Source organism: Echinops telfairi, unplaced genomic scaffold (assembly GCF_000313985.2).
Source record: "Echinops telfairi isolate 266 unplaced genomic scaffold, ASM31398v2 ScPeMD7_7469;HRSCAF=8507_1, whole genome shotgun sequence".
Classification (NCBI taxonomy): Eukaryota; Metazoa; Chordata; class Mammalia; order Afrosoricida; family Tenrecidae; genus Echinops; species Echinops telfairi.
Genome location: NW_022111373.1, coordinates 78,208,719 through 78,224,384, shown reverse-complemented (window position 1 = coordinate 78,224,384; position 15,666 = coordinate 78,208,719). Strand labels below are relative to the sequence as shown.

General features: G+C 48.8%; 1 protein-coding gene across 1 annotated transcript in view; it reads left to right on the top strand.

Annotated features, from left to right (window-relative positions):
* Positions 1 to 15,666, top strand: part of ARHGEF28 (Rho guanine nucleotide exchange factor 28) — a 152,666-nt gene that overhangs the window by 101,713 nt on the left and 35,287 nt on the right. The window contains exons 21-22 of the mRNA XM_045285225.1: positions 416 to 883; positions 2,626 to 2,926. Coding sequence (XP_045141160.1) covers positions 416 to 883; positions 2,626 to 2,926 — 769 coding nt within the window. The remainder of the gene's footprint in view (positions 1 to 415; positions 884 to 2,625; positions 2,927 to 15,666) is intronic.

The following is a 15,666-nucleotide window of genomic DNA, read 5'->3' as shown; positions in this document are numbered from 1 at the left end:
GGGGTGTTGCCTCTGTGCTTTCCCCTTTTGTATCAAAATTCCAGTGGGAATGTCTGTAGTTAAGCATGACTGGTGACTGGAGTCCACCCACGGTGTCTCAGAAGCAAAGCATGGTAGCGACATGTGAGGAAAAACACACCAGCCATTGAAACCCCGGGAGCGCAGTTGTTCAGGGTCATGCGCACGTGAGGTTGCCACGGGTTGGAAACAACCCAGGATTGTTTAACTGGTTAGGAGTTGGGAAGGCGTGAACTGGTTTAACCTGCCAACGCCTGTCTTTGGAGACAACTTAGAACAGGGGCAGGAATGTGGAGAGAAGATAATTGGGTCATGGGGTTTGTGTTCAGAGGTGGGTCCGTCCCAAGCTGAAACAATAGGGCAGCCTTGACCTTGCTCCTCTCTGCCACTCTGACAGGCCGCCCTGACCATTCAGGATAGCCACATCGAGATCCACAGGCTGGTCCTCCAGCAGCAGGAGAGACTGGCTCTGGGCCACCCGCTCCGAGGCGGCCTGTTTCAGGACCTGGAGAAGCAGCGCGAGGAGCTGGCCAACGTGCACGGGCTCCAGCAGCAGTTCCAGCAGGAGCAGCGGCGCTGGCACCGCGCGTGCGACCAGCAGCTGCGCGAGCAGCGGGCCAAGGAGAGCTGGCTGCAGGAGCGGGAGCGGGAGTGCCAGTCTCAGGAGGAGCTGCTGCTGCGGGACCGCGGGCAGCTGGCCCATCAGCTGCAGGAGTACCAGCAGAACCTGGAGCGGCTGCGGGAGGGCCAGCGGCTGGTGGCGCGGGAGCGGGAGCAGATGCGGACCCAGCACAGGCTGCTGTGCCACTGGAAGCACAGCCGGCAGAGCAGCCTCCCGGCGGCGTTTCCCCCAGGAGGCACGGAGGTATGTGCGCGCGCACGGGCGAGTATGGAAGCCCCCTTCTCAATGCCAAGTGTGGCTGTGGTCGGTTCTGTGACTTTGACCCCACTGTGCTCACTGTGTAGGAGTCTCTCAATCTGTCGACGGAAGCTGAGCTGAGAACTTTTGGAGACAGTGTACATGGGTCTAGAGTTAAAATAGGGGCATTTGACAAACTGCGCTCCTGTCATCGGACCATGGTCCCCTCCCCTCGGGGAGAAGTAGAATCAGATTGGTTCAGTGAGGCAAGGATGGGTTTGTCCTGTAGACACGCTCCCTACGAGTTGAAGGGTCCACTTTATAGAAAGAGTTAGGATTAGTAGCTCAACAATCTGTTGATGATCTATATATATATAATAATAGGCACCGAATTTAGCAGGTCTATTACCATGCTATCCCAAGCACATTCTCTTGGTAAATTTTTTTAGTTCAAATTAATCTTTCATTTATTTATTTTGTTAATAATTATTTTATTAGGGGCTCACACAACTCAAATCACAATCCATACGTACATCATTTGTGTCCAGCACATTAGTACATGTGTTGACGTCATCATTCTCACAACACCTGCCCTCCACCTGAGTCTTTTGGCAAATTTGGTTTAGGGCATTCAAGATCCATCTCCTTCATAGTCGTATGCAGAAGTCATACCAACTGATCATTCCTTCGGGGGCTCCTGCTTTCCTGCCGCATCCTCTCTCATCACGCTCACTGATGATGCTTCTCCCAGGGGCTGGCTTTCTCATGCGATGGGCACACATGCCCTTTTCATCCATGCTGTGCAAGGTGGTGAGCATTGGGAAGGTTTGAAGTTCAAGGTTGCCTTGGATCCTTCTTTGGCTAAGTTATGTTTGCTGCACATTCCTCGTGGATCTGTGGATAGGAGTTTGCTCTTTCTTACACAGCGAACATAAAAACGCGGCCTTCCCTGTAAAATAACGTGGGGGAGGTTGAATGGCATAGGACACAGCTGTGTTCGTTTGTTTGCTTTTCAAGCTGTGTTGGGCTTAACCCATTGCCATTTGGTTGCTGTTGGTGCCACCGAGGGGGTTCCAACGAATAGGGACACACGCTACACACCAGAATGGGGCACAGTCTGGTCCTGGACCATCCGCACGGCTGTTGTTTTGTGTGAATCCATTGCTGCAGCCACCGTGTCAGTCCAGCTCCTGCAGAGTTACAGTCTCAGAAATTCACAGGGAACAGTTCTAGCCCTCCTCCTTTTCACGGCCCCTCCACTTGGCCAGCATGATGTCCTTCTCCAGGGACTGGTCTCTCCTGACGACATGTCCAAAGTAGGTGAGATGAAGGAGCATTCTGGCTAGCTTCCTTCCAAGACAGAGGGGCTGGTTCTTTTGGCAGGCCATGGTACTTTCAATATCCTTTGCCCACACTAGAATCCAAATGCATCAGCGTTTTCTTCAGCCTTCCCCATGCAGTGCCCAGCTTTTGGTACTCGCTCCTGAAAAGGCGAGTCTCAGAACCTCCTCGGAGCAGTTCCGTTTTGTTCTGCAGGGCCACCTTGAGTCGGAATCTACTCGGTGACAGCAGCAAGATAGCTAGATCATCGGAAGGGGAGCTTGCTCTTTTCTGGAAAGAGAAATATCCTTCTTGACTTCACTCGTGCCGGACTCTTGATTGTTAAGATCTCTTAGGAATAAATAATTCATGAAAATTGTGGCTGTTACTGGAGAAACCCTGTGTCTTCTCTGTGTTTCCTTACACAGGTCATGGACCTAAGCCGTTCTGAGAGTTTAGGCCATGAAAACTCATTCTTCGTCAATGAAGCTTTTGTCCGAATGTCACTCAACACTTCCAATCAACCAACTCCATCCGATACCTGCCAGGATGCAACTGACCCCCAACACGCATCTAACTCGGATTTGGTAAGGACTAGTGGAAACCAGGCAGACCTCAAGATGGACGTTTCCCAGCCCTTGGATGTCGCCCACGAACTGTGGTCAGCCCCTGGGTCCTGCCACCAGACACCTCCTCTCCAGAAAAGCAGCAAGGATTCTTGTAACAATGGTAATGAATACTTTCAGCATCACCTGTAGCGTTTCAAGCAGACATGGTCTCTGTGAATGGTGGGGTCTTCCTTAGAGCAAATCCAAGTGAGCCGTAGAAGGAGAATAAAGTGGTACTGTGGAGCTGGAGTTTGTGGCATGACCTTTTCTTTGGGCACATCTGGGGACTGCCTTCACTTGGAAGTGTCTAGAAAAGCTAGACCATGGTTGGAGGGCTTTGAGAGAGCCACCAGGCAGGGTTTTGTGGTCTACGGTTAAATGAGAATATGCTTTTAAAAGTATGGCCACATGGTGGTTAGTCCTGACTGTAAATCCCCACCCCCAACCTGGGTTACACAGTCATCTACTCTTAGAATGGAAATATATGGAGAGGGCTTGAGGGAAGGCTTTATTGTCTACCAGGGCAATTTCCTGTAAAGTTAGCGAAATCGTCTGCATTGCCATTCAACACCCCCAATGAAACTGTTAGCGTCATTTGTCATTGTAAAAGACGGTGTTCTGTCCCCAGAAGTACCTCGTAATAGTCCAATTTGCTAATCCCACAGTAACGTTTGCCAAACAAATGAAGGGCAGCTTGGGTTACCGGTACCCTACGAATCCCAATGATTCCAACCCATGGCTATTAAAAATGGCTTTCTGTGTGCTTCGGGGTAGGGAATGGGAAGAACTTGAAACCTCCCGACTCCAAAACAGATGGCGTGCAAGCGAATAAACAAATGACCGGCCACATGGAGAGGAATAAATCAGCAACAGCAGAATGCTCAGAAACATGAAACAAGCGATTGTGTGTGGATTTTCAGAACTGGCCGCAAGCTTGGTCCCAGGCTTAATACATGTCTTCATTTGTCAGTTGGGAGGCTAGGTTTTCAACTAAGATCTTTGAAAGCACTCAGCTTTCCCACTGCTGCCGTTGTTGTTAGGTGCCCTTGAGCTGGCTCCGACTCACTGTGACCCGAAGTATGGCAGAATGAAATGCTGCCCCGTCCTGCACCGATTTCTGACACTGCCCGCATGTTGACCTATTAAGGACTTGAAAAATGTTGATTCTCAGCAGTGCATTAAGCCTTTACATCATGTAGTCACTGCTGTGACATTTTTAAGGACCCTTGGTGGCGTAGTGAGTTTATGTTGGGTGGTTAATCTCAAGTTCAGCAGGTCAAAACCACCAGCAGCTCTGCAGGAGAAAGATGAGGCTTTTTACCCCCCTGCAGAGTTACAGTCTCAGAAATTCACAGGGAACAGTTCTACCCTCTGCTGAGTTGACATCGCCGAGGTGGCAGTGAGTGATAACATTCTTAAGGACCCTTGGTGATTGACAGGCTAGGCGTCATTCTGCCCAGCAGTTTGAATCCACCAGCCGCTTCATGAGAGAAATTTGAGGCTGCTTGCTCCCATGCAAATGTACAGCCTTGGAAACTGTCCTAGGGAGTCGTGATGAGTCAAAATCAACTCTACAGTAGTGGAGTATACCATTCTTATTTCCACTCTGCTCCCGGAAAGGACGAAATCGTTCTGTAAACTATCATTTAAAGGTGCTTTAGATAAAATGGATAAAAGCAAATGCAAGGAGTGCACCCCTGGGAAAGAAAAGAAGGGAGGGAGGGCGGGCGGGCTCAGCAGCCTTTAGGAAATGTGAATCACTTGACTAGATAGATCCTCCTTCTCGGTCAGTACTGGGGCACCAAAAGGCAGCGTGCTTTATCAGGCACAGGCGGCTTTGTGTCCCATGCCGCTTGCAGGCTTGCTGCGTTTTGTCTGTGCGGCTGTGCTTGCTGGCTTGGGTAGAGGGAGACCACATTCAGCTTTTGTTTCAAGGACGCATTTCTCGCTTCCTCCTGTGCATCTCCCATGTTTTCCCATTGTCCTCATGCTTCAAAGGAAGAGAGCGCTTAGCCTTTTGGTCACATGCACCCAGTAGACAGAAAACGCACCAAGGCAGTAAACAGCAGTCATGCACAAAACCAATCTATCCACACGTGAGATACCACCACGGGAAATGCTGCGGAAGTGTACTTCTCCTTACGAAATGCTGCGTGCACGGTGGGTGGCGGAACGCAGGGCTTAGACAGGACAGAGAGAAATCAGCTTGGCCTAGCTCTCCTGGGAACATCCTTGGATCAGAAACGCGATGCCCACTCTGAATCACTGGGATTTTGCAAGTAGCCAGAACGGTTTGTTTATGTTGGTTTACTGAAGCATGCAAAGTGATTTCTGAGAGAGAGAGAGAGAGAGAGATTAGGAAGTGATAGGAAACGGGAGGAAAATTGGACATATACTTGAAAGCAGGTGGGCAGGTGCAGATAACATTCAGAATAGCCCAGGTTCGCCAAGTTCTGCGGGGCTTCTCCCTGTGGGCTCCTGGGGTGGTAGTGAGGGGAGGAGGCTGGACTGGAAGAAGCAGGCCCCAGTGGATCCTGGGATGTAAGGAGGAGGCGCACCCCTGTGCGGGAATGGTAGACGATGAGTGAGGGCATCCCCTCCCCTCTTTGAATTGTGCCACTGAACGGTGGAGCACGTGGTCAGCAGGGACTACTGCCAAGGTGCCTGAATTCCACAAACTCGCAAAATTCGCTGTTAACTGCAGGCCATTTTGTTAACTGCAGGCCATTTTGTTAACTGCAGGCCATTTAGCTGCCGCCTTCCATCATAAGACCCTAACGTTTGTAGTTTCCAGGCAACACCTTACAAGAAGAATTTGTTCCTTGTCTGCTCTGGTCTGCATCTGTAACCAGTTCCAATCAGTGGGCGGGCACATTTCCATAACAGTAGAATGGAGAGCTAGTGGTGAAGTGGACTACCCACTGGACTGCAAACCACAAGGGCAGTGGTTTGAACCCACCACTTTCTCAGCAGGACAAAGATGCAGCTTTCTGCTCCCGCCAAGATTGAAAGTCTTGGAAACCACAGGGGCAATTGTAACCTGCCCTGTATGGACAGGAGCAGGTGGAACCGACTCAAGGGCAGTGAGCTTTTCTGGTGGTGGTGGTGGTGGAGGTGGAGGTGGTGGTGGTTTAAGGTGGTTAGAAAGAGCTCTCCTGACTCAATGGTTAAGTACTCATCTACCAAATGAAAGGTAGGGCTTGAACCCACTGCTGGTTCCGAGTTGGAGAGAGGCCTGGGGATCAGCGCCTGCACAAATTGTGGCCTGGAAATTCTTATTGGTGGTGGTGGTGAGGTGGTGGTGGGGGACAAGTCTCCTCTGTCACCTGGAGGGGCTTTGAGTCAAAATCGGACTCCATAACACCTAACAAGACTGAAAGGGAAAAGATGTATTTCAATAAAATATCCCAAAATATCTCGATGCAGCCCAGGTTTTATAACAAAGATCAACTTGCCGACACTGTCCTAAGCTTTTAACTCCTTTAATTCCCACCAAACCTCAAACCCAAACTCACTGCCATCGGATCTATTCCAGTTCATCGCGATCCTATAAGGCAGGGTAGAACTGCTCTTGGGGTCTCCCAAGATGGTAACTCTTTGCGGGAGTAGAAAGCCTCCTCTTTCTCCTGAGAGGTTTCAAACTGCTGACCTTGTGGGTAGCAGCCCATTGTGTAACAGCCACGCCACCAGGGGGCTGAGGCACAGGAGGGTATGTGACTTCTTCAACTCATACAACTAGTAGGTGGCAGGGTTCTAACCTGGGAAATCTGGGCCTGGAGCTTACATTCTTCATCACAATGTTATCAGAGAAGGGGGCATGCATGGAGTAGACATCCTTTTGTGGTGCCTAACCATTTTTAGGGATCCCTGGTGGTAGAGCAGATTAAGCTTTGGACTACTAACCACAAGGTCAGCAATCCAAACCCGCCAGTGGCTCCTTGGGAGAGAACCGAGGCTCTTGTGCTCCAGCAAAGAGGGACCACATCATAAACCCAAAGAAGCAGTTCTGCCCTGTTTGATACGGCCGCTGAGTTGGAACTGACTCAATAGCAGTGGGGTTGGTTTGTGAGTTCAGCAGCATTTTCATATGTAAGAGTGAGTGCTTTTAGTTGTCTGAGAGTTTGTCGCATTTTGCCATTACCGTGGCGGAAATATCAGGAAGCATGTGAGCCTGCTTTGTGCAGCTCCAGCATGGCTGCCCCACACATCTTCAGATATCCCCCGGCCGCTTTAGCTTCACGCGTGCCCAGCCCAGCATGCGTCCTCTACAGGTTGCTTTGTTTCTCTGCGTCCAGGACGTCCGTGCACTCAGTAGACATTTCTTAAGGTCGCACTTGAATGAAATTTACTCTGCAGATCTGCACCTTGTTTTATCAGGAACATCTTTGGATGTTGGCACATTAAGTGCACATTGGTACTTGACTTTATTTACAGTGGACACACCGTTGAAGAACTTGATCTATATACTCTGTGGGACACCAGCCAAGATGACAGAAAACTGCTTTTTTTTTTTTTAACACAGATGTGCCTGTACGATTACAGGAGGCGGGCTTCAAAAAGTTCACCGGAGGATTCCGTGAATTTTTTATTCTGTTTTTCCAGGTTTTTGTGGGTTTTTTTGCAGCCTCCTAGTGGCTCTGTCATTGGTCCTATGAAATACTCGTGTTCTTAATGACAAAAAGAACAAATAAGAAAACTGCTGTAGTCCCACTGGTCCCACAGTGATGGCTTCCCGTTGCTTCCGAGTTCTTGAGAGACTTATCACTGCATTGGTTTGTCTTTTTCACTCAGCAGCAGAGAAAATATGTTACAGTCTGAACATTCATCGGAGGTCTTAGTTCTCCCTCATTATTTTTATCTGTATATCAGGATTTTCAGGCTACCTATAAAAGTTCTCTTTATATCTGTATTAACTCCCAATAAAATGTTTTTAAAAATTACTCAGTACCATAGATCATGTATTGACCTAAAGTCAAATTATATGCATAAGCATGTAAATTATATATACGTGTGTGTATACATATATATGTATATGTGTGTGTGTATATATATATATATATATAGAGAGAGAGAGAGAGAGAGAGAGGAGAGTAAGAGAGAGGAGAGTAAGAGAGAGGAGAGTAAGTTAAAAAAGTACTGCTACCAGAATGCCAGTTCATGCCTGGGTTTATTCCAAACAAAATGTGTCTAAACATCTCGGAGCATGGCTCCAGACAGGCTCTCTGAGGATTACACATCTTGGTCTTATTGGCATGCCTTCCCAAAGGGATCCTGTCAAAGCAGTGGATTCCAAGGGGATTCATTGGGCCAGTTAAATTCAAGGCAAAGAAGGTGTGGTGATGTTTGGAGATCCAAAGAAATAATAATGGTAGGTTTTCTTGAAGGACCAAGGACAATCATGGTAGCTTATTACCAATGAGTTTTAAGAAAGGCAAAAGCTGCACCAGTGAGCAAAAGGCCAGCCACGTGGTGCTGCAGAACTTTCCCCATCGAGACGATTCGCCCGCTCCTTCTTTGAGGGCAGCAAGAGGGTGTCCTTGAGAGGCCTTCCCCCATCTGCTCTGCATGCCAGTCTTGCTCCATTCCGACTATCGCCCCTAAAACTCAATGAACCTTGGAGAGGAACAGCATTTGAGTCCCTTGGGGATGGCAAAGCTGCGGTTTAGAAGTGGTGTCGAAACCCAGAGTCTTTGGTAGGACAGTTAGAGAGAGATGGAAACACTATCTTCGGAAGTGCATAGGCCGAGGGGGAGGATCTGGGGAGAAACTCCCTTTCCAGGTTGAGAGTTTTGTTTAATAAAGGTGCCCGTGATTTTGTAGCATGACTTTTGGACTTATCTCCTTGTATGTATTAAGTGTCTCCCTTTAAAACACACTGGACTTTGGTATCCATCAGCATCGTTTTGCAGTTCAAAAGATGGCATTAACAGAATATTTCATTTTGATGATCTGTATGTATAGAGCTATGCATATATATGTGTGTGGGTGTCCATGTATCTATCTATGTGTTTACACATACAGATACACACATGTAGTTATTAGGTGCTGACAAGTCTGTTGTGATTCTAGTGACCGCACGTGCAGCAGAGCAAACCACCACCCCGTCCTGCACCAGCCTCACGATCGCTGTTAGGTCGGAGCCCACTGCTGCACCCACGGAGACAGGCCCTCCTGTTGAGGTCTCCTCTTCCAACCCTCTTCCAGCACCATGTCCTGCAGGGAAGGATCCAGAGTCGGTGAGAGAGAGCAGCCTCGTCCTCCTCACCTCTGAGTCGCTTTCTGGCTGTACTGCTTCCGTGACAGATTGATTCCCCCAGCAGTTCAGGATACATTCATTAGCCTTCACCGACACCAGTTTTCAGATGCATCAGTTTCTCTTCCGTCATCCCTGTTCAGTGTCCAGCTCTCACATGCATGTGAGGTGATTGGAAAATACCCTGGCATGGCTCAGGGGCACCTTAGCCCTCCCTGCAAGTGACATCCTGGCCCTTCAGTGATTTCAAGAGGTTTGCGCAGCACATTTGCCCGATGGAATGCGTCGTGTGGTCTTTCGATGGCTGCCTGCGTGCATGCTGATTGTGGATCCAAGTACAATGACATCCGTGCCGCGTTAGTCTTTCTCCATTCGTCATGATGGGACCTATTGGTCCAGTTGTGAGGATTTTTGTTTTCTTGACATTGAGTTGTAACACACACATCTTAAAATTTCAATGCAATTTTTTTTGACATAAGAAAATAGAAAAAAATTCGAATAAAAAGGGCCATTGTCGTTGACATTGAGGTACAGTTTTGAAGAAGAGAGGATAGGGGAGTTTTAGTGAGTCTGACAAATTCCGTGATCCAGAAATAGGCACCTTACTCAGGTGTATTCTGTGGAAAGAAGCTTTGCTAAAGGCTTGCAGGCTGTCTCCTGTAAAATTGAAGCTGCCATTAACGACTGGAGACAAAGGTGTGTTTGAAAGTGCTTCAGGATAAAGTACTTATTTTTCTTCTTGCCTTATTTTTAGGGGTCAGGAGAGCCTAAGTTCTGTTTTGAAATGTACCAGAACTGAACTCTCACTACCGGTTTTAGACTTGGTTTCAGACGTGGATTAAACATTTAAAGAAGTTCTGTCACAGTAAAATTTTGGTGAAAATCTATGTAGTAAAAGATACAGGTATTTGATATCAAACCTGTGTGAACATGTAGAAATCAGAGCAGAGCATATTCAATTGATAGCTGGTTTCATTTAAATGAAAACACAGCTGTAGAGTTGAGAACATTTATTATGGCATCAAATTATCATCCAGATTTATCTAGGAAGTTTGAAAGAAGTGAAAAATGAGAATCATCACGTACCTCCTTCACTTTCTTCTGGGTATTTTTTTTTTTTTTTAATTTTGAAACAAACCATTGCTTGTGCTCTGTAATCGACATCGTGACAAGAGTCTAAAGAACTTGGACACAAAAGTCCTCGTTTTCATCTTTCTTGCCGACTACGGATTGACTCTGGCCTTCTGCAGGTTTTGCATCAGGAAAGGGAAGCTGGCCATTTGCACATTGAGTCTGGTGAGCCCCAGGCGGCTTACTGCCAACTTCCTGATTGCATCCTTCTCTGGGGACAGACAGTGTGAGCCAACTGGGCCAGGGCCATTCCCCCTGCCAACCCCCAACCTTCCCACCCCCATCCCCCGCTGCCTATGGCCCAGTGCACAGCAGGAGAGCCGAGGTAGCAGGTGGGGGAGATTGAGAGGCAGACCAGACAGCCATGTGGCTGGCTCTCCATCCTTCCCCAGTCTCTGATTTAGTTTGGACAAGCTGCCAAAGCGGGAGCCCGTGCAGGGTGAATATTCTCATAGGTTGGGGCTGATTTGGGGTCATCCTTAGCTTGAAATATGAGAGAGGGGGCAAGGGAAGGTAAAAAGAAAAACTGCACGCACACACACATGCATAAATGTATACAAACACACGCACACACATATGGTCTGTGCGCCACATGTTTAACCGCTCTGGTAGAGTATGGCCTTCATCTGGAAGTGATTAACGCTTTGGATTTAGAAGGGAGGTTGGTGGCTCTTGGTCTACCAAACCTCCCTGACCAATAGAGTGTGCCATCAGGCCCAGGGACTCTTGAAGCCATGGTCCAAAGCCAGAGGGGGAGGCATTGTCCTTTCCACGAGAGAGGTCAGATATGCCTCTCCCTCCATCTTCATCTTCCTGTCACTGTCTTCTGACACCAACCATCCCTCCCAAGACCCTACTTCTCTCTGGGTTCCAGGATTCACTGCAGTGTCACAGAAAGCACAGACAACACTCACCACTGGGACGTTTATTGGGGAAAGCTGACAGCTTATAAAATGTTGAAGATATAAGTCTTCTGAACACAAAGCCTTTTCTCAGCCATGCTGGCAGGCACGACTCTTTCTGGTCCTTGGCCTCTCAGCTGTGTGGTCCTGTGGGCTGGGAAACCTGCCACTCCGCCTCGTGGCCTTGCTGCTGGCACTGCTCCTGTGCTCTGCCTCCAGGTCTTGGTGCTGTGGCCCGGCTACCTCTTCAGCTCCAGGCAGGGATCTCTCACCTGGTGGCTCTGCTTTCTTGATAATCCTAGGATTGCCTGTTCTTGCTTCTGAGGGGGCTTACTCTGATACCTAGGAGGATGGCAACATGGACTAATCCCCTCTATTAGTGCTTCACTCACACTGTTTGTGTGGTCTCATGCAGTCTTCTGGTGGGAGTTACAAAGATAGGAACTCACGACCATCAAGTTGGTGAGACCCTATAGGACAGAGTAGAACTACCCCCGTGTGTTTCCAAGGCTCTGAATCTTTACGGGAGTAAAAGCCCTCAGCGTTCTCTTGCAGAGCAGTTGATGGTTTTGAACTTCAGTCTTTGCTTCACAGGCTGAGGACTGCAGTTTTCTGTTTACCACAGATGAATCTGATCATCTGGCTCAGGCTTAAAGGCAACCTATGTCTTTAAAAGCCAAAAAGGAGTTATTTTAGTCTTGGTGGGCCATAGTGTCTTTTTTTGCAACTAGTCAGCTCTTCCTCTATGGCTTGAAAGCAGTCGTAGATAATAGATGAACAAACAAGATTAGCTGTGTTTCAATAAAATGTTATTCACCAAAACAGGTAGCCACCGTCTGCCTGCTCTAGAAATTGGTTTCCAAACTTCCTATGAAAATGCCAAGGGGGTCATGTCTGACCTCTTCCACCAGGGAGAAAGAGAAGCCCACTCCTCGCCAGCCCAAGGCCGATCTCCACGAAGCAGAAGTTGGACATGCCTCAAACCTTCATCCTTCTTTGACCCTCTTGGGACATCAACTGTTTCTCCCTTGACATTCTGCTTTTCTGCTGGATTCGATAATGTAGTGGCCACACAGAACTCACAGACAATACTCACAATGAAGAGGGTTTATCAGAGACGTTACCAGGTGACCACAAGTTAGGATCAGTGAACAGTAAGGGTACAGTTAGTAGTACACAGCAGCACCTCTCCTCAGCCCGCAGCCAAGTCTCTCCCCCGCCCTCAGCCTGTCGGCCATGTGATCCCTGGCCTCCACCCTTGTGGGCCAGGAAGCCAGCCAGCTGCTCTCTGCCCCATAGTCTGAGAGCTCAAGGTCTCTCTGCTTCAGCCTCTAGCTCAGTCTCAACCTTCTTAATGCCACGACCCTTTAATGCAGGTCCTCATGTTGTAGTGACCCCCAACTGCCGGAGCCCACCGACAGAGCAACGGGACTCGATTGAGGGGGTGAGGACTGAGAAAAGACAGACACAAAAAAGCTGGGGTCAGGAGGACCAATTCAAGACTGCAGCCCCGAGTTTATTTTCCAGCAAGCTTTAGTACACTGTTAAGCGGGAATGTACTATTGCTCAAAATAGCGCCCCCATCCTTGTTCTTGTTTGTCAGGCAAATATTTTTCCCAAGGCTAAGCACCTGATGTTTTCAAAAACATTAAAGCACAAAAGTTAACCTGACCGTGAGAAAGACAATCTGACTGTGAGAGAGCTGTGTCTGCACGTCCACATTTGAACAAACAGACCTCTGTGTTCAGAGCAGCTCCCAACACCCAACCATAACAGTATTTTCATTGCTACTGCATAACTGTAATTTTGCTACTGTTATAATTTTGCTACTGTTATGGATCAGTGACCCCTGTTAAAGGGTTGTTCGACCGTCAAAGGGGTCTCGACCCACAGGTTGAGAACCGCTGCTCTAGTTTCAGTCTGGCTCCTTTGCTTGGCCTCGTCGTCTCTGTGCCACGCCTCTGCTGCTTCTGGTCTTTGCCTCTGCTGGTTCCCACAGAGACCTCAAACATGCTGCATTGGTGGCCCTTCGCTGATGGTTCTGGGGTTTCCCAGGGTCCCTGCTTCTGAGATAGCTCATCCTTTTGGCCAGGGTAGTGGCAAGGAAAATGGACCACTCCCTTCTCTCAGTGTTACTCCCTATTTGCATACTCTGATTCAATTACTAGGTGGGAGTTACAGAGTTGTGGATAGAAGAGCCATATGGAGAAATATCACTTCACTCTACTGCCCCCTCTCACTCTACTCCCCTGCTCCCCTTAAATTGGGGTTTGATGAAGGTTACACTCCTTCTCTTTGGGACATTCCTGCAGATTAACTCATGACCTTTCCTGGCTTACAAAGCCCAGTCAAGTTCACTATCTCATGGGCTCTTTAGACCCCAGTCTTGGGAGGTACAAGTCACTAACCCTGTTCTTTCTTTCGCTTTGTACTCAGTCTCTGTGAAAAGATGTGAGTGAATGTATTGACTGGAATTGACAAGCAATGGCCCCTTAACGCTAATGAGACCCCTTTTCCTTGTGGTGGTGTTAGCAGGACCATAACTAGGAAGCTAATGGGAATCCAGAATCCAGGAGAGGGCTTTTTTTGCTAGAACCATGGTTGCTATAGCTCAGTCCCGCACAGTGGGAGATGCCACTCCTTGGGGGACACTGGAACCATCTAGGAGGGCTGCAAAAGCAGGCACCTAGACTTTTTCCCCCGGATTGGGGCCTTCAGTATAAAGTGTGTACTTGCCAGTGGGGCGCTGTGAAGGGGAGACTCGGCCCAGTACGTGCAGAGGTGTGTGCTACAGTTGGATACACCCGGTTTCCTGGCACCTGCAACAGCAGTACCGCTGCCCTACTTTGGAGACTGTCCTTCAGCGAGGCTGGCCAGGGACCTGGGAATCTGTTCGAAGGTTCTCCTTAGGTGATTCCACAGTAGCCGGCCTGACACCTGTCCCGGAACTGCTGGCCCCGGACCCTGGACTTGCTGTTAGAGGCCTCCGTTTAAACCCAGGCTCTGGCTCCTACTGTTGCCTGATTCCTAAGTCTTAGTTTCCCCATGGTGTTCCTGGGGGGTGACGCTGTTAACATGCATGGCTGCTAGACAGAAGGTTGGAGGTTCAAATCCACCAGGCCTTAGGAAAAAAGTCTGGCAATCACCTTCCCCAAACACAGCCCCTGAGGGCTCTCTGCAGTGCTGCTCCCACCCAGATGGACTGGGTCCCTGTGAACCAGAGCTGACTGGTGTTTTCCCTCTAAGTCCAAAGGGGAAAGGGAAGCAGCCATTCAAAACCCCCAACAAATCCCTCTGCCACTGAGTCCACTCCAATTCACAGTAGAACTGCCCCTGTAGCTTTCCCAGACTACATTTTTACACCAGTTGACAGCCTCATCTCTTTCCCACGGAGAAGCTAGTGGGATCAAACCATTAAAGTTGTGGTTAGCGCTGGGAATTCACTCACCATGAACTCCCCCCCCACATTCTGGACATAACTCAGCCTCATGATTCAAGGGGCCCTGGTGGCACAGTGTTAAGTGCTTGGATATGAGCCTGAAGGTAAGCAGTTCAAATCCACTAGCCACTCCTCAGGAGAAAGATGCGACAGTCTGCTTTCCTCAATATTTCCAGGCTCAGAAACCCAGTGGATTGATTCTCTTCTGATGAGTTGAAATCAATCCAATCCAAAGTTGAAATCAATCAATCCAAAGACAGTGAGTGGGCCATTGTTGTGTCCTGTGGAGTCAATTGCAACTCCGTGTGACAGAGCATAACTGCCCCACAGGTTTCCTAGGCTATACGCCATGTGGAGGGAGGAGCCCTGGCGGTGTATTGGTTATGTGTTGAACTGGGATCCCCAAGATCAGCAGTTTGCAACCACTAGTCACTCCTTGGGAGAAAGATGAGGCTTTCTACTCCCATTCGGAGTTAACCATCTCGGAAACCCACAGGGGCAGTTCTACCCTGTCCTAGAGGGTTGCTGCGAGTCAGCATCGGCTCCCTGGCTGCGAGTGCATTGTCCTGGGAGAAGATTGTCGGTTCTTTTTGTCCCTGGAAGTTGCCGATGAGTTCACACTGCCAACCTTTCTGGCGCAGGGGAGCGCTTAACCACTGTGCCAGCAGCACTCCTTATTGGGATGAGCTAACCTGTTTGGTTACATTGTGTCCATATACCCACAGGCAAACCTCTGATCGTACTTTGGTTCCCTGCTGAGGCTTTCCGACTGGAAAGAAAACATGGAGGGAGAGGCGTCGGCTAGAGTCTTCTGGCATAAATCACTATTCACTTCACATTTCAAATTTGAGTTCTGGTTTATGACCTCCTTTCCTGTTTGAGTTTGGCTTTCCTGACCCAATTTGTCGTTAGCCCTGGGGAAGCTGATACAAATCCAGGTTCCGAATCCACAGGAAACATCATCATTTGAATTAATCACAGACACAAACATGTTTGGAATGTCTCTTTGCCCCCCTGTGGAGTAAGCTGCATGGGGGTGGGACACCCCCCACCCCTCACCCCCACCCATGTGTCTTGGTTATTTACGGCTTGGTTATTTAGCATCCCAAGCTAGTTGGGCAGCTAACCTTAAGGCC